The 21961-nt window shown below is 38.7% G+C and overlaps 1 protein-coding gene across 3 annotated transcripts in view; it reads left to right on the forward strand.

Moving 5' to 3' along the window:
- The window catches only part of TBXAS1 (thromboxane A synthase 1), a 217721-nt gene that overhangs the window by 97018 nt on the left and 98742 nt on the right, over positions 1-21961 (forward strand). For all 3 annotated transcript variants that reach the window (XM_012551074.3, XM_012551075.3, XM_012551076.3), the window contains 3 exons: positions 12750-12838; positions 14930-15078; positions 18389-18519. In XM_012551074.3, coding sequence (XP_012406528.1) covers positions 12750-12838; positions 14930-15078; positions 18389-18519 — 369 coding nt within the window. The remainder of the gene's footprint in view (positions 1-12749; positions 12839-14929; positions 15079-18388; positions 18520-21961) is intronic.

The raw sequence follows: 21961 nt of genomic DNA on the forward strand, positions 1-21961 counted from the left end.
CCTTTGAAGTCAGAGATTCTAAGAGAATATGATGAGCTCTGACATGTAGATTAAACTGTCCCTATAACTCTCTGTTGTACTAGGCTAATTGTTTGGGGGGTTTTGGCCCATGGGTCCAAAACAGCTGTAAGTGGGGATGAGATGTGTGACTCGAAATCAAAACAGCTGAAAGGGATTTGAGAGGCCATGTAGTCTAATGTCCTCATTTTAGATAAGGAAATTGTGATAAAAGGCTAGCCTTTTATTTGTTTTAGTGATGAATTAGGATAGTCTCCTATGGGAGACCAACTCTGGAGTCACAGAATGGGAGTCCAACTCCAACTCTGACTGTCTGTTACTTGGAGCACTCTCATCTCACTTTCCTCATCTGTAGTTATCATCAGGTAGCTGGATTAGATGTTGTATCAGTCCTAGATAATATGATCCTGTGAATTAAGTATTGGGAGCATAATTTATAATAATTTATATTTAATAATTATTTAACTAATTATAATAATATTTAATAATTTATAATAATTTTATTTTTCTGGGTGATAACACAATTGCAGTAATATTTTATAAAATGAAAAAGGAGGATGTAGATAATGAGAACTGAAAGACTCCAAGTGATTCACTATGGTACAGTAGGAATCTGGAAGGAGAGAACATGAGTTCAAATTCCACTTTAATGTTTACTTCCTATGGGACTTCCCTGACTTTTAGTTTCCTCATCTATAATATGAAGATGTTGGACTAGATTTCCTGAAGGCTCTCATTGCTCTACAATGTGAATCCAGTGTAAATTATGACTCTGTGTTAGATAGTGGTCCCAATAAAGAAGAACAGAGAAGAGGATGATGAAATCAGGGTGATTACAAAACAAACTCTCAGGTTTGGAAAAGCCACAAACAAGGGGATCTGAGTCAGAAGGATCTGAGTTCAAATCTAATACTTACCTGCACAAGTCACTTACCCCCATTTTCCTCCAAAAAAAAATAAAAAGAAAAACCACAAGTAAAAGACTGAAGGACAAGGACTCCCCTAATGGTAAATGCAAAAAGGCAGCATCGCCATAAGACCAATGGTATAAAGATTTAAAGCCTACTGTGAACTAAGTCTCAAAAGGGGGGGGGGATGATAAATAAAACAAAAACCTTTTGTAAAGTTATATTTGAGAGAAAGAAGAAAGTGAAAGGCAGAGGTCTGTTTTTTTTTTTTTTTTTTTTTTTTTGAGGTTCAAGTCCAACATCAATGTTCAGTGTTCTAGTCTCTTCATGAGCCCATTTGGGGTTTTCTTGGCAAAGGTGCTGGAGTGGTTTTGCCATTTCCTTCTCCAGTTCATTTTACAGATAAAGAAACTGAGGAAAACAGGATTAGGTGACCTGTCCAGGGTCACTCAGCTGGTAAATGAGGCTGTCAGCTCTTTCTGACTTGCACTGACACCCTTCAGATTCTCTTAGAGTCTCTGACTTCAAAGGAGCAAATTGGCCTGGAGGATAAAACTCCAAACAAACAAAAAAAAACCCCATGTGATAATTGTGGTTTGTGAGAATAGGGTCTCTTGTACTTTTCAAAGTCCTTTTCCATCATGAGGAACCTTATGGTAAGAGAATAGCTATTTTAAATTAACTTTTTTCAGTACTCTGGTGCTGAAAGAAAAATGGCAGATGTAATCTCCACATCATTGTCAGTCTTTGAGAACCATGGAGAACAGGAGAGGTACCAGAAAGCCACAGAGTGTGATTATAGTCCCATTTCTGAAAGGAAGACCAAAGTGTATAATGACAGCTACAGCCTTGGAAGCAAGGGGATGCTGTGGAATGAGCACAGAACTAGACATTGTTTGGGTTAGTGAGTATTTAGATAGAAATGAAATGAACAAATATGGGTCCATTAAAAACGAGTCATATCAGACCAGTCTCATTTCCTTTTGTGACAGAGCTTTTTCTCTAATTTGTTAGATTAGAGGATGCTATCTTAATTTTTTTAAAGTCATTTTACATAGTCTTTCATGATACCTATAAGATGATCCTTATATCATCTTATATTCCAATAATTTTATGGAATTATTATATAGACAGGTAGATTCACAGCTGGTTGGACAGATATATTTAAATATCTCTGTCCGGAAGGAGGTCTATAGTGAAATGTCAAAGCAACAGAGCAAAATAAGTAGGATCCCCCAGTATAAAAATTTTAGAGAAAAGGTTGTCCAAGAGGGATGGAAACTTTCAAGAATAGAATTCTGAGGACACAAAACCAAATTATTCTGATAAGAAAGGAAAAGGGGAACTCTCTAAAGAGTATGTGGAGTTATAGGTAACTCATTATTAAGAATATAAACTTCTCATTAGATTAAAAGATCTTTAAGGGGAGGGACTATTTTTTGTCTCTTTTTGTTTCTTCAGCACTTAGTACAATGCTTGACACATAGTAAGTGCTTAATAAATGTTTATTGATTGAGTTAGTCAATCAGTAGACATTCACTAAGCACCTACTATTGCCAGACACTGTGTGAAGAATTGAAAATGTAAAGCCAAAAGAAAAATCCATCCTTGCCTTCAAAAAGCTCATCTACTACTGTGAGATACAACTTTACAAATAAATAAATACCAGCTACTTAAAAAAAATTCAAGTTCATCTCTGTGGCCAGAATTACATCAATATAGGCTACCCAACTCATGCTTACCTTAGCACAGAGTAAGTTAGTGTGGCCAAAAGACATTTATCACCAAATTTGGCAGGCTGTAAGGCTCTAAACCCCTTGATACTGGCCTTCAGAAACTGTTGCCTCATTTTAGGAACTATTAGGGTATGCCTTCATTGCCACAGGATTTTTGAACCAAAGACTGCTCCCCACTCCAGCCCCCCAATTACCACTGCCCCCAACGATCCATCAAAGAGGACTTCAGAGGAACAATATTTTTTACAAAGATTTCAAACACATTTGGATGAAGACATAAAAAGCATGCTTATATCAAATCTGCAGATGACAAAAATCAGAGAGGATGACAGATTCAATATTTAAAATTATACTGACAGACTGGAGTACTAAACTAAAATCAACAAGATTACATTTAACAACTATGATGTAAATTCATGCTCTTAATTTAACCACCCCCACAATTCTGGGTACATAGAATGAGGGGGACCTGCTTGATGTAACATGTCCATTTATAATCTGACATTTATTGAGTGCTTAGTATATACAAAATCTATCTATATAGGGCATCGTATATAAGAAGGTCCAAAAGAATAATATAGAGTACTGCTGCCAGACAACTCACAAATTAATAAAATAGAATGCTCATATATACACATATGTGTGTATTATATGCAAATAATCATAATACAAAGTAGAATTCAAAAGAGAGGTATAAAGTGATATGAAACTTCAGGTAGCCCTGAAGAACCAGTAAGGGAGACATATATTTGAGTAAAAAGAAGGTTTCATGCAGTTGTCACTTTATCCCTAGATCAAGGATGAAGGATTGAAGGATAGATAGATCTCAATAGGCAGAGAAAGAAAGGCTTGTCGAGAGAAATCATCGACATGAACAGATTTTTGGCAATTGGACTAGAGACCCTCAAAAGTCCATTATAACCCAGAGATTCTCTTAGGATACGGACTAGGGAAAGTCAAAGATGATTCTTGGGTTAGGAATATGTCTGAGTATCTGGGTAGATGGTCATGCCTTTAATAGAAAATGGGTATTTTGTTGGAGCATTTTTTCTGAAAAGATGATGAGTTCAGTTAAGACACAGTGAATTTGAGGTGGGGTCAGCAGGATGGGGAAGGAGGAAGAGAATGAGTGTTCTATTTCTGGCAGGCAGTTGGACATGTCAGTCTGGAGTTTGAAAAAGAGATTAGAGCTGGAAATATGAGTTAGAAAGTCATGAACATTGCCAATAATGGAGGCCATGGGAAGTGATACATTTGTCAAGGGTAAAAGTTTAGAATAAAAGTTTTCTTATCCCTTTCTGTGCCATGGATTTTGTTGGCAGCCTAGTAAAGCCTGTAGACCCCTTCTCAGAATCAGGTTTTTAAATGCATAAAATGAAATACCTAGGGATTACAAAGGAAACCAAAGATTAGTGAAAATGAAAGTGTAAATTTTCTCCCATCAAAGATCATGAACCACTTGAAATTTATTCACAAATAGATTGAGAGTTTGTAGATCCCCAGGTTGAAAACTCTTACTTTAGAAAAAGAAGAGGGCCAAGGACAGAGCATGGGGGACATCCACATTTAAGAAATGGGAGGATAAAGAAAAGCCAATTAATACAAATAAGAAGATATTAAAGAGATAGAAAAGAAAAAGGAACCATTAAGAGTTTTGAAAGCTAAAGGAGTAGAAAATATGTTTTAAAACTTAAAAAAAGGGATAATCAAATACTGAAGAGAGATCAATGGAAGAGAAATACTGACTTAAGATTGTGCAATTAGTTCTGTGGTAAGAGCAGATACCAGATTATCACAAAGTAAGGCAATAGTTCACCCTTTAGAAGTTTAGTAGGGAAAAAAAATGAATGAAAAGGATTCTGTGTATGAAATATTAGGCAAAACTAGAATCAAAGTCATTCAAGAGAGTCTGGCATCCAGGGAGCAAAAGTTTCATTGAACTTTATATAGACAAGGTCTTCCTGCCTCCATGCCTTAGACACGGTCTGAATAAACTGATATTGGTATACACAAAACAAAACAAAAAAACTTTCCTTTTGGATAGCCTTCCAACAATGTCCAAATACAAAAGCCAGAGGAAAAAAATCACGAGAATTGGGTTCTGGCTACAATGCTCCATAAATCCAAGATAATTGCTCTAAAGTAATCCAGTGTTATCTACCTATTATTATACTGTGCATTTTGAAAACAGACTAATAGAACTGCCCAGAAATGATAGAAATAACTCTTGAAATTAGGATCACTCCATTGCTAGAAATATCCAAGAAAAGTCTGGATGAGCATTTACCAGAGATTTCATGAGGAAGAGGGGTCTCTGAATTGGACAGGAGCTTTGAGTAGATAGATCATTGATCTCTGATGTCCTTTAAAACTCTGAAATTCCATATTAGAGTCAGAGAAGTGAAATGTGTGTCTCTGGGACCAAGCAGATTTTAGAGATAAAGATCATATAGTCTGTGTTTGTACAGTCTATAACTAGAATAGACTATTTGGTAAACCTAGTACACGTTCTAAATAAAGCATTTAATGAATTTCAATATTTACTGAACAAGATTTTTATCTGTTTTATTGGTCATCATGAAGCAGGCAATGCAGCTATAGAAGATAACTCATTGTTAACACATCAGTACATATACATCATGGGCAAGCATTTGGATGAATGATAATTGAATACAAAAAAAAAAAAAGAGAGAGACTAGGGTTTCCAATGGGAAATTTGTTTTCAGTGATTCTAAGCTCCTAAAACCTATCTTTTGAGTTGTTTGTGTGTTTTTTAGCACTAATTTGAAGATTTATGAAGTTTTGATATGTGATGGTCTGAAGGGTACACATATCAATCCCACCGCCAATCAATAGATTCATTATGTCATGATATGAGTGCTGTTCCTATCACTGCAGATCACAGGTCTTTAGGTAAAAAGTAAGTTTTACCACAGTCGTACAGTCTGCAAGTGGCTCATTTCCTTATAAATATTCTCCTATGGGGTTCAAAGACTATCTGATAGCTCTTGTCTGCAATTTTTTCAGAATTATAAAAAAATTTTAACGCTCTCTTAATCAAATGAGCCCTATCCTAAAAATAAACCAAGAAAATCTCTTCTACATTGGGTTAGTTTCCCCTCTCTATTTCAACCCACAAATGTATACAGATTTAGACAAAAGTCATTATTAATAGATGTGTAATTTAGTGCCAAGTAATAAATAAAAACTAACATTTAAACCAAATATAGGCTGCAATGGGACTCGCAGACAGAAACATCTTTGTGTTCAGGAAAATCCGAAGAAAGAAGAGTGGCTGAGTAGACTTGAGTCTCACCAGTTGTCATGGTTGCCATTTGGTCCCAGCTCTACCCCGTTCATTCCCTGTGTTTGTCCTTTCCTTTCACTCCCTGGTCCAGTCATTCGAGGGCTTGTACCTCGCCCTCACCTCTCTGCCTCCCCTATTAACCTAAAATGCAAGATAAAGGAACTCTCCTGAAAAGCTTTTCAGACTGTCCATTAACAATCTCAGCCCAAGGATTCTCTATGTTCCTAGGAAAGTCTTCCAGAGTATTTGTGATCCCATTAAAGGTACAGCCTGAATAGCCCAAATCTCTGGGATTCTAGGTCTAAATAACCCTGGGCTACATTCATATTCTCCTGGCAATGCTAGACAGCTACAAATCACGGTCACAGCATGATCTCTGATGAACCAAAATTGAAGGTGACCTAAAGGGCAAACAAAGACTCACAATGGGTGTAAATAGGCTACAGTGTATTGCCCAAAAGAACTTAGAGATGAGAAATGGAATAAAAGATGCTATTCATGACTTACGTGACCAGATAAGAAAGTGGATGTAGCAAGATCCAGAGATAAAAATAGACTGATGGCCTGGGTGTCCCACTAGTGTCCATTAAATATTAAAAGAACTGGAAGAGAGACAATAGTACATTGAATAGATTTATGGTTGTAGAAAAAACACGACCAGAATCACATCAGAGGAAAAGGCATTGATGAATCAATCAACAAGCATATGTAGTATACCTGTTGTATTACTGGCACTCTGACAGACACTGGGGAACTTACTTTTTACCTAAAGACCTGTGATCTGCAGTGAGAGGAATAGTACCCATATCATGACATAATGAATCTATTGATTGAATGAGATCATATCTATAAAGCATTTAGCATATTTAGCATAGCCTGGCATGTAGTGGGAACTTAATAAATTCCTATTCTCTCCCCCCCTACCCCCACTATCAAATTGTACAGTATTTCCCCCAAATCCTTCCTTCCTTTCCACTTTTTATGAAATTTCATGGGATTTATGTAGGTTAAAGTAGAAAATGACAGCTGGCATGGAGCTCATAAACGTTTCTTAATATTCTCCATACTTTTTTCTATCTTTTTTTGAGAATCCCTTCATTCTTCCAGGTATAATCTAGATTCATCCTTTGCTTTTCACTCTTCGTTATATCACATATCAAATTGGTTGTCAAATCTTCTCAATTTGGACTCTACAGCATCATTTGAAGGCGTTCCCTTCCTTCTACTCATGCGGCTGTTAGCCAAGTTCAGGTCTTTCTCAGCTCTCACCTAGATTACTCTATGACCTAATAGATTTCTCTATTTCCAGTCTCTCCCCTCTTTACACCACACTCTATAGCAGAGCTATTAAAGATAGTCCAATGGCAGCATGTGGTAAAACCCATAACACTCCCCGAGTTTAGCCCAAACAAGATTAAAATGTAATTGGGAAATATTTATGTTTTATATATTTTATAAAACATAGATAATGTTAATAGACTCCCAAGTGCATCCCAAATCATATCAAAGTGCAATTGGGAAATAGTTAACAAAATAAATAAAATATAACAGAGTATAGAAAATGTTAACATTTGGTTTTCTGTGTCAGTACCCTCCTGTAGGGATCTTTATGTACAGTGCAGTGGCCTCTGTTTCTGTGTGAGTTGATACCATCATTCCATCCAGCTGACAAAAGTTTGAGTTTGGGTTGCATCATCCCCCATTTAAAATTTATGAGGAGCAAAGATGTGCTGGTAAATATTTAACAACCAGCCTTCTGGGGGTAATATGGGCTCACATCACATTTTTAAGTTTAATCTGCATTTTTAACATTTTCTCCACCACTTTTTTAAGCCTAGAAAATCATTAGGCAATAAATCAAGCCCAGATCTGGAGCATTTGCCAGCTTTCAAAAAGTGGCTGTAAGGCGCCATTGCGAAGAGGCTAGAGTAAACCCTTGTCACTGGTATCCTATGATAAAATACAAATTCCTCAGCTTTACCTTAAAGCCCTCCACAATCCTGTTCTGCTTTCCCACTCTCATTTCACACTATTTCCCCTTCATAAGTTCTATGTTACATTTAAACTGGATGATTAACTGTCCCTGAAACTCAACACTCCTTCTCCAATCCCTGTGCATTTATATGGTATGTTTTCCATGTCCAGAATTCATTACCTCCTTGACTGCCTCTCAAAATCTTTCATCCTCTCTCAGGGCTCAGCTACCTCCTCCACAAAGACTTTCTGGATCATCTTAGCTGATGGTACTTTCTCTCTTCTGTATTTAACTTGGATTTATTTATCTTGTACATTTTATACACACACATACAACCTTCTCTTATCTTCCTCCAAATCAATGTGAGCTTCTTGGATACAGACAAAAACAATCAGTGTTTGTCTAGTTTTTTAAAAAGCATTTAATACATGTTTATTGGATTTGATTTGTGGAACCATCAATGACAGTAAGTGGAGATGTTTTGAATGCTGTGGATAAGTTCGCTTACCTTGGCAGTCTACTTTCCAGGGATGTCCACATTGATAATGAGATTGACACACACATTGCCAGAGCTGATTCAGTGTTTGGGAGGCTCTGAAGGAAAGTGTAGAAAAGGAGAGGTATTAGACTGACCACCAAACTGAAGGTTGATATATTTGTTGCTCTGACCACCTTATTGTATGTCTGTGAAACCTGTACAGTGTACTAGGGCCATGCCAGGAAACCGAATCGCTTCCATTTGAATTGTCTTAGGAGGACTCTGAAGATCACCTGGCAGGATGAGGTACCAGACCCTGAGGTCCTTTCTAGATTAAATTGCCAAGCATTTAAACTTTACTACAGAGAGCACAATTCCTTTGGGCTGGCCGTATTATTCAAAGGCCAAAAGAACGCTCGCCAAAAATACCATTTTATAGAGAACTCATACAGAGCAAGTGCTCACAAGGTGGTCAGAAAAAGCAATACACGGACACTCTCAAGAACTTTAGAATTGATTGTATGATAGGAGACACTGGCACAGAAACGCCCAGCGTGGTGTGCCCTCATTAGAGAAGATGCTGTGTTCTATGAGCCAAGCAGAATTGGATTGGCGCAGAAGAATCGTGAGATGGGCAAAATTGGACAATCCACCCCAAATGTTCACAAGGACCATTAGTGTCCGACCTGTGGCAGAACATTTGAGCTCTTCTTGGTCTGATCAGCCACAGTCAGACACACTGACTCAACTGTAATATAATAATAATAATAATGTCATCTTGGTCCTCTTTGAGAATGAAGTTTAGCAAACAACCAACTGCTGATTTGAATTCCACTCCAGGACAGATTTTAGATGTTTTATTGTATCTTCATTGTATGAAAAAATGACTTCCATTACTCCAGTCTTGGAGTTAGGTTTGCCTTTACCCTCTTAATTACCATTCCCAACTCATTTCCCAAGCCTTGTAATCCTACCTCAATATAATAATAATAATAAACATCTATATGGTGTTTTGCAATTTGTAAAGATATTTTATACATATCATCTCATTTTTATTCTTATAACAGCCCTATGAAGTAGGTGCTATTATCCTCATTTACAAATGAGGAAACTGAGACTGAGAAAAGTTAAGTGCTCTGGCTTAGGGAGGGTAAGGGAAGAAGCATTTATTAAGCTCTTATTATGTGCCAAGGCTCTGCATGAAGAATTTTACAAATATCTCATTTTAAACAACTCTGGCAGGTAAGTTCTATTATAATCCCCATTTTATAGTTGAGGAAATTGAGACAGACAGCTGTTCCATGACTCACCCAGGTTCACAGATGTAGTAAGTACCCAAGTCCAGATTTCAGCTTAGGTCTCCTTAACTCCAGGTCCAGACCTGACTCCATACTTAGAGATCTCTCTACTAATGTCATCTCGCTGCTTCAGAGTCCCTTCCATCTGTCCCCTTCCCTCCACTCACAAAGGCTCTCCCCAAGTCCTCTTCCCCTCTCACTACAACTATTATAGCTTGTATGGCATTTACAGCCCTCCATGCAGGGGCTGTAGCCTCCATCTACCATCCCAGGCTTGTGTCATGATATATCTCCTCCCGCACGCCATGTTCCGGCCAAACTGGCTGATTCACTGTTCCTCATACACAGTATTTCATCTTCTGTGTCTGGAATGTCTTCCCTCCTCACCTATATTTCATCAACTAAGAGCTGTCTCCTACCTGAGATTCTCCTGGCTCCACTCAGTTGCTGGTTCTTCCCACTCCCACATCTCCTTAGTACATATTTTGCATTTACTTAAGTGATACAGGTTGTTTTGCCCCCAAAGAATGGAAGCTTCTTGAGGGCAGGAGCTGTTCGTTTTTGTCTCCCTGTTCCCAGCACCTAGCATAGCTTTTCAGCTTGTTTTTGTATTCTGTCTTCCCTCATTGGACTGTAAGTACTTGAGGGCAAGGACACTGCATTTGGCACATGACATGTTCTTAATAAAAGTCATTTTCATGACCCCATTTGGAATTCTGTTGGAAAAGATATTGCAGCGGTTTGCCATTTCCTTCTCCAGCTAATGGAAACTGAGGCAAACAAGGTTAAGTGACTTGCCCAGGGTGACACAGCTAGTAAGTATCTGAGGGAGGATTTGAACTCAGTTCCTCTTGACCCCAGGACTGGTGCTCTATCCACTGCACCACCCAGCTCCAAGCCCCCATAGTGCCCTGACACATAGTGGGCTATAAATGTTTGTTGACTATATTTTTTACTTGGTTGATTTTAGATTTTTTTTGATAGCTTATTTTATGTAGCTTATTGACTACATATCAAGCATTTAACCAATGCTTTTAAAATTGAATTATATTCCTAACTCCAGGCCTTCTTCTTATCAATCCATCCTCTACACAACTGCCAAATAACTGCTCCTAAAAGACAGACCTAACATGTCAATCCCTTCTTTAAAAATTTTTAGTAGCTCCCTATTGTCTCTAGGATAAAAATACAAAATCCTCAGCCTGGAAATGAAAGATCTTTACATTATGTTCCCACTTATCTTTCTAGTCTTATCTTCTATTGCTCCTTCTTGCACATGCTCTGTTCCAGTCAAATGGCCTCCCTTGCTTTCCCCACAGGTAACATCCCATCTCCTATCTCTGTGCATCTCTCCATGTTTGGATGCCCTCCTCCTTACTCTGTTTGCTAAAATCTCCAGTTTCCTTCAAAACACAGCCCAGAAGCCATCGTCTAGATCTCTAATTCCTCCCCACCTCAATAGTGTGTGTTCTTTCCCTCTTGAGATTATTTCTGTATTAGCACGTATTTATTTTGTGTTTACTATCTATGTAGGTACTATCTATGAATACAGAATGAGAATGAAAATAATGTAAAGTGCTTTACAAACCTTAAAATGCTCTATAAACACAAGCTATTATTATTTCAGAAAAATCATTCTTCTGCTCTTGTTTCACGGAATGCAAATAGAAATCTCCCTGGAACAAGTCACTCCTCTGCTATTACTCCATTAGCATCATCATCATTTGCCTCATTCTTATATTCTCTCATGTGGTTCAGATAGAAAATAGCCCAGTATTTGTTTGTTGAAATCATCGTTTCTATCATCATCATCCATTTTTGTTATTACTATTATGCTATTATTGTTATTAGAATTATGCATAATTTTAATTACTTGTTATTATTTATAAGTAATTATCATTATATATAACATTATTATAGAACTTCCTTGAAGGCAGGAACTATTTATTGTTTTTATTTTTTACAAGGCAATTGAGATTAGGTGATTTGTCCTGGGTCATACAGGTAGTAAGTGTCAAGTATCAAAGACCAAATTTCAACTCAGGTCCTTCTGACCTCAGGACCAACAATCTATCCGCTGAGCTACTTAACTGCCCCAAGAACTCTTTATTTTTGCCTTTGTTTTGTAATCCCTGATCTTAGCACAGTGGTTTATATATATTTGTCCCTTAATAAAAGTTAATTAAATTTGTTGCATCTTTCAAAGAATCATGGGTGTGAGTGCTCCCAGAACTAAGGCAGATCATAGTGATCCTGTGTTTTTTGTTTTATTTTGTTTTTTAATGACTGGATCTCCTCCATTTTACCCAGATAGAAATTCTGAAGCTACTTCCTCATGGAATGACCCTATTACAGATTAACACTGGAGCTTGGACCTTCTTGTTTTCCGACCTGAACCAGTTTAACCCTTCATACACAACCTGATGGCCCCTTGTTCCTAGGATCTCACCACATTGATACCCAATTTCATGTGTTTGCTTAATCAGCCCAGGCCATTGCAGCTCAGAATTTCAGAGCTCAACTTCTCTGAGAGCTAGGGTTATAGGGGGACATAATCCCAACCAGCTACTATCTTCTGGGTTTCATGAGTTACTGTGGGCAGAAAAAAAATCAATCCTCACTTGGGGCCCAACTTTGTATTAATGAGACTCTTTGCACTTAACTAAGTTGGTCCTAGCATAGTATGGATCAAGAGCATCCTAGAATCCTTTCTGATCTGGTAGAATCTGTCAAAGCTTGCATTCCACCATCCTAATATTAACCCAGAAGAAAAAAAAAGAAGAGACAAAGGGATGAAAAAGAAAAGGAAAAAGAGAAGAAGAAAGAGGGAAATGGAAGAAAGAGAAGAAAAAATCCTTATCCCAAGGAGCTCATGTATTAGACCTTTGCTGAAAGAATTCTGCTTTGCAATTACATACTTGAAAATAACAGTCAGTGTAGGGAGCACTGCAGACCTCTTCATTCGTGGCTAATTTAGGTCCATTCACTGTACAGAGTGCTTAATTATCGTTGATTTTCTTCTTTTTCAGGTGATTCCCTTAATCAGCCAAGCCTGTGATCTTCTATTGACTCACTTGAAGCCTTATGCAGAGTCTGGGGAAGCTTTTGATATCCAGAGGTAAGGTCAGTCTATAGGGGATGAAAAATAACCATTCTCCAAATGAATAGCCACTTCTTGTAACTGTGCATAATTGTTGGACAATTACCTCACGACCAGGAAAGTGCAGAAGGATTACAAGTTCAAAAGGAGCCATGAGAAATGACTAAACGGTTGGCTAGGCTGACCTATGGGAAAACAGTCCATCAAGTTAGAAAGTGGAGTTTGTCCAAACAAAGAGGGGACGGGGAAGGGGACAGGAACCCGGCTGCGCATTTGGGCAGCAAGTCTCAGATGGACCGGTTTGGAGATTTCGAATCCTTTCAGCTGTCTGGAACAGAATCTAGAACCCAGAAGAAATGAAGGAAAGCTTCAAAGCATTGAGTAACAGCCATCAAAATCTCTACAATTCACTCTATCCGAGATTTGTAGAGTTACCCTTAGGCCATCCAATTAAAGTTAGTGATTTAACAACCTTACTTTCTGTTTCCCCTGGCAACCCTAAATTTCAGTGTAGAGTAGATTAGAAGCACAGCCACTGGAAAGTGACAAATGCCAGGGAGAGAAGAGATGAAAGTATCTGTAGTATATATTTCTGTCTGTCTAACCCCTGCAGCCCTTTTATGGAAAGGGACAGAATAGTCAAGAGTCCATTATCTGGAGCCATTGACTCCTGGACACTCAACAGGAGTGTCAAACTCCACTAGAAATGGGGGCCACAAAAATGGCACAAAAGGATCTGGACAGGGTCCATATTAACATAAAAACCACATATTTCCATCATTTATGTTCTATTATATTTTTATTTATTTTGTTAAATATTTCCAAGTATATTTTATTCTGGTCTAGCCAACCTCAAGAGTATTGCAGGCAGCTTGATACCTCTGCTTTTTAGTAGTCTCTGTCAGCATCACTGCATTACAGTCTCAAATAATAAATAATGTTTATAATGAGCTGTGGAATAAATTTTTTTAAAGGAAAAAATTTTAGCACTGGAAGGGGCTTGAAAAGTCACCTAATAGTCAAAACTGAGCTTAAAAGCCACTTTCTGCAGGAAGCCTTTTCCAGTTCCCCCATCTGCTCAGTTTTCTCCTCCCAGGTGACTATCCAAAATGAGATATTATTTATAAAGCACTTTGCAAACCTTAAAGTGCTATATAATGTTAATTATTATTATTAATAATTATTATTAGGTATCTTGTACATACCTATTTATGTATATCTCTTCCCAATTAAGGTGCAAGCTCTTAGTGGAAGGGACTTTTTTGGCCTTTCTCTGCACCTCCAGTGCTTATTATTGTGTTTGGCATATGGCAAGTTCTTAATAAATGCTTACTAATTGATTGATTGAGCTGAAGCAAGGGTCCCTTCCTACAAAAGGTAAATTAAATTTAATATATTCTATTACTAAAACAGTGACATATTTTAGAAAGAGTCAAAAACGGTTCAACTGAATACAATGAGGCACTAAAATGATTGTTCCCTAAATCTTTGGCTGTCTGGAAAAATGTGGAACACCTCATTTCCCCAAGAGGATGCCATATAAATGAAGTGTTATTTTACTCTAAATATCTGACACAGAAAACACAAAGTGTGCACCTACATGGGAGCATTGAATCAAGCCTTTTCATCAAGAAAGACATAAACCAAGCGCAGGTGGTTTCAGACATTTTACCACCAGACCAGATTCTCCTGATGGCTTATGCAGAACTCATTAGTAGAGATGGCTGGGGGGGAAATTTTTAAATGGCCAGTTGAGTGGTAGAATCCAGCCAAATACTGATATTTTCTGCAGGACTCTGGAAAGGGAAGCATCCCCTTTTATTTATTTCTAGGCAATCGTATGTTTTTCATAATATTATCCATATGTTCTTGGGGTTTTTTCTGGTTTATGCTACAAAGTGAAGAGAGATCTCTTATTGCTGCTTTTTCCCCTAGCTCTTTACAAGTATTAGAGTCCTTGTTGAGGGGAAAGGTTATGAAAGTTTGTGAGTCTTAGCAGAGGGTTTTGTATAGCATTAACTCGACCAGGGAGGTTGGAAGTTGGCTGGAATGGAGGCAGCTGAGAGTGTAAAGGTCTTTTTCCTTATGCATGAATGTCTTACTCTGCAGGTGCTATGGCTGTTACACTCTTGACGTGGTTGCCAGTATGGCCTTTGGCTTCCAAGTGGACTCTCAGAAGACCCCGGATGACCCTTTTGTGACACACTGCAGGCGTTTCTTTAAAGTCTCCTTTCCTAGATTTGTTTTGATTTTAATCTGTAAGTATAACTTCTGGGGAGGGTAAGATGAGCTCCATAAAGGGGATACAGGAATGCTTAGCCAGAGGGCACTTTTTAGGGTGACTGGCTTGAAGAAGTGCACAGACTACCTGGAAAATACCTGAGGGACAGCTGAAAGAACTGGGAATGGGAAAATCAGAAAAAAATGAGAAGGAAACACACTCTTCATATTTTCAGAAGAGGGATTAGATTTAGCTCCAGAGACTTAGAATAGGGTATCATGATGGAAATTTCTCAGCAGCAAATTTAGTTTTGACTCAAAGAGAAATTTCCTAATGATAAAGCCATCCAGAAATGCAATGGGCTTCTCAAGAATCTTCTGGCCAAGGCTGGATGATCTCTCGCTGAGGGATATCATAGAAGGGGTGCTATTCTAGCAAATATTTATTAAATGCTTACTACTTTTCCAGCTCTGTGCTAGAGGCTGGAGATACAAGAAAGGCAAAAGCATGGCTCCTTCCCTCAAGCATCTCACAGTCTAAAATAATTATATATATGTATATATCATATACAGAGTAAATGGAAGGTTACATGGCTTCTGAAATCTGTGATTCTGTTGTCCTACCCTAGTTTTCCAAGGAAATAAGCCTTTCTCTTCAATCCTGTCCAGTCACTAAAATGGCTATCTTCTTCCCAAGGAGCTCATAGCAGGGGTCAGATTACATGGAGCAGTGGGTAGAACACTGGACCTGGAATCAAGAAGTTGCTATTTCAGTGATTTTCAATTGTTTTCAGATGAGCAATAAAGAATAAAGCCTTTCATTTATCTTTGTGAACATGATTTTCTACTTAACTCCCCTCTTCCCATTCTGTACTACTTTAAATATTCAAAAGCAAATCTTTGTGAGTGGTAAATATCAGCTCTGTTGTTTAGTCCCTTTTCAGCGGTATCTGACTCTTTCTGACCTCATTTAGGGTTTTCGTGGCAAAGACACTGGAATGGTTTGCCATTTCCTTCCCCCGTTTGTTTTACAGATGGGGAAACAGAGCCCAACAGGGGAAATGACTGGTCCAGAGCCGGTCAGTGTCTGAGGCCTGATTTGAAATCAGGAAGATTCCAGGCCTGTGGCTCTATTCACTGTCCTGGAATTCAGTTTATAGTAGAATCCTTCTTTTTCTCCCCGATTTCATTTCTTGTGATTCTCCTCAATCCAGCCAAGCAGATCTTTTGCACATATTCTGCCCTGTGCTTTCCTTGTGCTTTTAAACATATTATTCCCTTGTTGTTCCTAAGATGTAGCCTTGCAAAATCTTTTAAAACCCACTTTCTAGGTAAAATCTTGAAGTCCTAGAAGAACTCTTAAAATTCAATTATTCTAAAGGGAATTCTAAAGGGAAGGGAAGTCCCTTCCCTTTTTTACAAATGAGGAAAACAAGATCCCAACTGTTAAAATTGGTAAAAAAAAAAAATTTTAAACCAATTGTAAAACAGAGAGAGAGAGAGAGAGAGAGAGAGAGAGAGAGAGACCGACCCCCAAGGTCACACTGCTAATAAATAACAAAGTGGGATCAGAATCTCACTCTATGTTTTCTTAGTTTTGCTTTTTCTCCTCCACCTCATGGGCTGACTTTAATATTTCAAAAATCTATAATTTCATCAGTGAAGATTCTGATCGAGATCTCAGCCTTCTTTGACTTAATAGATGAGGTCTGATGACCAAAAAGAACACTGGTATGTGACCAATCTGGTTGGTGACAAACCTTTCTGAATTAGTGAGGTCAGTCCTTGAACAATGGACGTGCAAATCCATCAGTGATCTAATTCTTGAAGCCTTTATACCATGGTAAGAATTCCAAGAGCTTGGTCTCCTCTACCATAGCCTCAAAAATCTCAGGGTCACCTTTACACCATGAAACATTGGAGCAGGACTTGTGTTGGATTTCTAAGCCACCATTTTTATTAGAAGACAAATAGGGTGAGAAATGGATCTCCTGCTGTGTAAAGGGTTAGGGGTATTTTTATTGATTTTTATTTTAAAATTTATTTCTTATTCCCTCCCCTCTTCCCCCTTTCAATCTCCTACCCTTTTATAGTAGCATTAAAATATCTTATTTCTCTTTCCATTACTGGCAGTTCTGTCCATTCTGATCAATTTCATACATGTCTTAGTTCAATTCCTATTGTTTTTGAGTTCACATTTTTCTGTGGAACTGTCACCATTTACAGCAGCCTCCCTATTAAAGTTTTAGGTGAGAGGAAGTCGTGAGACCTGCCTCTGCCCTATTCCTGGCACTTCCCTCACCCTCAGGATATGACCAAGCCTGAGTTCACATTTGGAACCTGACTTGGACCTGCCTCATTAACCAGAGTGCTCTAGAGTGCCCAAGGCCAGCCCAGTCACCTTTCTGTCACTGCAGCAATAATAAGAAAGCTCGCATTTACAAAACATTTTCAGGTTTCTTCCCAAGAGCTCTATGGGGGAGATAAGACAAGTATCATTTGGAGAACACCTGGTGATTTTTACAAATGGGGAAAGTGAGGTTGCCGAGAAGGTAACCTCACAACAACCCTGGGAGAGAGGTGCTATTTTTTTCCCATTTTACACATGAGGAAACTGAGGCAGACAAGTAACTTGTCCAAGATCACCTAACTAGTATCTGAAACTGAATTTAAAACTCAGATCTTCCCGACTCAAGTCCTTTACTTTATCCACTACTCCCACCCAGTTGCCACAAAGGCCACCTAAAAAGAAATCAGTGACAGGATTTGAATCTGAGTCTGACTCCAGAGCTTTTCTCTACTTTACTACAATATGTTCTGACTTCCAATTCTTATTTATCTAGTGAAATTCAGTAATCTTTATTTAAGCACTAAAGAAGCTCTATTGATCCTTCTGTTGATACAGTACATGGCTATAATTGACTTTCAGGCATCTTGGACATCCCTCTTTTTTTAAAAAAATTATTATAGCTTTTTATTTACAAGTTATATGCGTGGATAATTTTACAGCATTGACAATTGCCAAACCTTTTGTTCCAATTTTTCCCTTCCTTCCCCATCCCCTCTCCCCATGGCAGGTTGACCAATACATGTTAAATATGTTAAAGTATAAATTAAATACAATATTAATATACATGTCCTAACAATTATTTTGCTATACAAAAAGAAATTTTTGTATTTCTCTGAAATAGTGTACTATTTCACTCTGAAATAGTGTACTATTAGCCTGTGAAGGAAATCAAAAATGCAGGCAGACAAAAATAGAGGGATTGGGAATTCTATGTAGTGGTCTGTTCATCCCTCTTTGTCATCCCCCTTTTCACGGCTCCCTTTGTTTTCTCTCTTAAGTGTCATTTCCATCCATTATGATCCCGCTGGCCCGAGTTTTGCCCAACAAAAACAGAGATGAAGTGAATGCCTTTCTTAGCAAAGTCATTGGGAATGTGATTGCTCTCCGAGACAAGCAAGCTGAAGAACAGGTAAAGTATGGTCAGGACAAAAGTTACTTATTCACAGAAAGCTTTGCAGAAGATGCTAATTGCATGTAGTAGGCATTTGGAACCTGTTCATCCTCAGGACAATGTTGTGATGGAGTGAGGGAGACAGGAGCTGAACCAGGGGTTTTGTGGGTACAGAGAACTCGGTGAGGAAGCTTCCTTTGCCCATGCAGGCTAGTACCTTGTTTTAGAGTTGCCTAGAACACAGAGAGGTTAAGTGAATTGCCCAGGACAGATATAGAATTTGAGCCACACCTTCCCTTTGGAAGGCTGAGGATGCTCATCAGTGCAGCTAGGAGAAGAGGCAAGAGGAGATGGGTTGTTCCTTCTCTCCCTGCAACGATCTCCATAAATGAATTGTCTATCCTGGTTCTGCCTTTTTCTCCCCTTCCCTTTCCCCTACACTGTGGGGTCAGAGGCCAGATTCTCTGGGGACGGTCTCCTCTTATTCACAACCAAAATGAATCTGCCTCAGTTGCCAGGATTTCCAGACATGGCACATGATGGTATAGCACAATATGAAATATAAGTGAATCTTGACTGAAACTTAGCCAACTGTTGACCATTTCTATATCTGATCCAGACTGTTCCCTCCCTATACTAAACACCTGGGCAATCTCTGCCTCGAACTTCCAGATCTTGGGAATGGCCAGCTTTGAGCTCACCCCCAAAGAGGTCTCCCTATACACTTCTGTCTCCTCTACCCACCCCCCTCTGCCCAGAGCCACACTTCCAGCTCTCAGCTCCCCCTTATTAAAATGTAAATTCCTTGAGAGTAGGGACTGTCTTGTTTTCCGATTTTCTGAATTTTGTACACCCTACTCTTAGCTCAGGGCCTAGGTCTTAACAAATGTCTCCATCTTTCAATGAAGAGAATATAATAATAAATGCTAGCATTTGCACAGAACTCTAAGGTTTACAGAATATTTTTTTGTGCGTCATCTCATTTTATACTTACAACAACGCCCTAAGGCAAGGGCTCTTATTATCTCCAGTTTGCAGATGAAGAAACTGGGGCAGAAAGATTAAGTAACTTGACCAAAGTCACACAGCAAGTAAAATAGATTTTGAACTCAGGTTTTTGTTGCTCTAAAACTAGTATTCTATCCACAAATCAAAAATCCGTGGAGATGGAAATATAGTCTCTTTGATATACTATATATTGTAGGTGATGAACTTCTTCCTCCAGCCCCATCAGCCTTACGAGAAAAGGGCATGATAAAAAAAAATGCAAAGCATAATATCTGAGATTTTTAATTTGCTTTTTCAGTTCTAGCACATAGTAGGTGTTTAGTAAATATTTGTTGCCTTGAATTGCTCAAGATCACAGAAGGACAACCTCTCATGGCTCAGTACTTTCGGGTAGTAAAGGAAATGACTTCATTCTGGATGTTCCCACAGCTTAATGTCGAAATGCCTGCTTGTTTTTTAAGGGCCTGATTACAGTAAGGAAACTTACTAAATAGGGCAAGAGGCTCTAAATGTCTTTGTATTCAGCTGTGCTTTCTCAGGATATAACTTGGAAAAAAGCTTTCTTAAAGACTGGTTGGCTCATGGGGATTTAGTAATGCAAGGAAATATGATTTAATAGTTAGGGCATTGACTTAAAGATAAGAATCAGGGGTCAATTGCTATGGAGGGGACTTGAAGGAGCAACTTCATCCTTCTGTGCTGGAGGAGCAGAGGGTTGATAGGTAGGGCAAAGGTACCAGGAGCTAGGAGACAAGGGAAGGCTTTATTTACATACACTCGGAACATCTTTGGCTCCAGAGCTGAATTTAAAAGTCCTTGAAAATATGAGAGAATCGGGCTCAACAGTGTCCCCCTCCCCGCTTCCAAAACTGGAAACCACATCCTTTGCAAAGACTTGAAAGGAAGAAAGTTCTCTCCTTTTTCAAGTTCCTGATAGAGGAGGAGTTGAGAGGAAAGCTCTCTTCCAATTCTGAGGGTTTTATCAGCCCAAGTCTCCAACCCGAGGGTTGGAGAATCAGTCTACAAGTTCCCTAACCATTGTATTGAATGGCTTCCTGGAGGAAAGGGGATGCCGAGGATCCAATTATTGAGATTGCCTGGGGCTTCTCCTTTTATGATTACTATTTCAAACAAGAAGCTAATCTGAGAAAAGCAAGAATGCAGTGCTACTTATGTCAAGGTAGAGCCGTTCAAATACTAAGAAAACTTGGCTCAAGGTTTTCTAAATGCAATCCAGATGTTAAAAGGTAAATATTTTCCCCCCAGAGTCATGGCCAGTAGGTGAATAAAACACCTATTTTTTTTAAACTAATGTGTCTATTTAGGGTTATTTTTATATCATGATTAAACTATATTCAGAGGCAGAGATCATAGAAATAATCTTTTTATGGTGGGAAATAGCTTGCCTGGTTCTCCCTTTCTAGTTCCACAGATCCTTAAACAGCCTCTCTCCTGCTTACAGCTGTTGAAGAGCAAAAATCTCAGCTTCAGTAGTTATTAGTACAGGGAAGTTTCAAGGTCACAGGTTCTAAATAGTTTTTGTAACATGGAAACAGTTTGATGAAACCTGTGGGTCCTTCTCAAAATAATGTTTTTAAATGCATAAAATACAGTGTAGAGGTTTCCAAAGGAGAAAAATAGTTACCAAAACATTTTCATGACAAGGTCATGGACTCCACATTGAAAATATTTGTTCTAAAAAGGATTAAATACTGTTTAGGGGCCTAGAAAGATGGGCAGGTGAGGGGGTACCAAGAGCAACTTTGAACAGGAAACAAACCCAACTTGGGTTTCACCTCCATATCCAGGGATGCATCCAGAGAAGTCTCTGTGACAGTGGTTCTGCCTAATGTCCCCACCAGCCCTGGGCCAATGAGTCTAAAATAGATACCCAAGACCTTGGGGGCCGGGGACAGAGCCAGGGCTGACTCCATGAATCACAGAAGGTATTTAAGGCTGGCTTCCAGGACTTCAGGCAGAAAAGGTAGGTCCATTTCCGAAGGGAAAGCGAGCACTCCACTCACTGGCTGTCAGATGTTGTCAGTATCTTATTTCCTTAGCTGCTCGCTGAGGTTAGAGTAAAGCTGTGAGAATCATGGAGGAGATGGGTCCCCATTCTATCCTCCAATCCCATTTAGTAACCATTTATTAAGTAGTTTGAGGTAGAAGAGGCACTGTGGCTTAGTGAAGACTGGACAGAGAGTCTACCTCGTGATCTTGAAGACTTGGATTCAAATGTTACCTCGAACATATCCTGGCTGTATAAGCCTGGATAAGTCAGCTAATATATTCATGTCACAGAGAACTGAGACTAGCTATTTCAGAACCGTTGCAGATCTTCCCTAGAGAAGGAGTTTTCCTTACCTGGGAAGTTCAATAAAATCACAAACCCAGATAAAACAAAAAACGTGTACAATCCTATGCAAGGTGCTGAAATAACAAAGAAAAGAAT

This window comes from Sarcophilus harrisii, chromosome 5 (genome assembly GCF_902635505.1).
Source record: "Sarcophilus harrisii chromosome 5, mSarHar1.11, whole genome shotgun sequence".
In the NCBI taxonomy this organism is placed as follows: domain Eukaryota; kingdom Metazoa; phylum Chordata; class Mammalia; order Dasyuromorphia; family Dasyuridae; genus Sarcophilus; species Sarcophilus harrisii.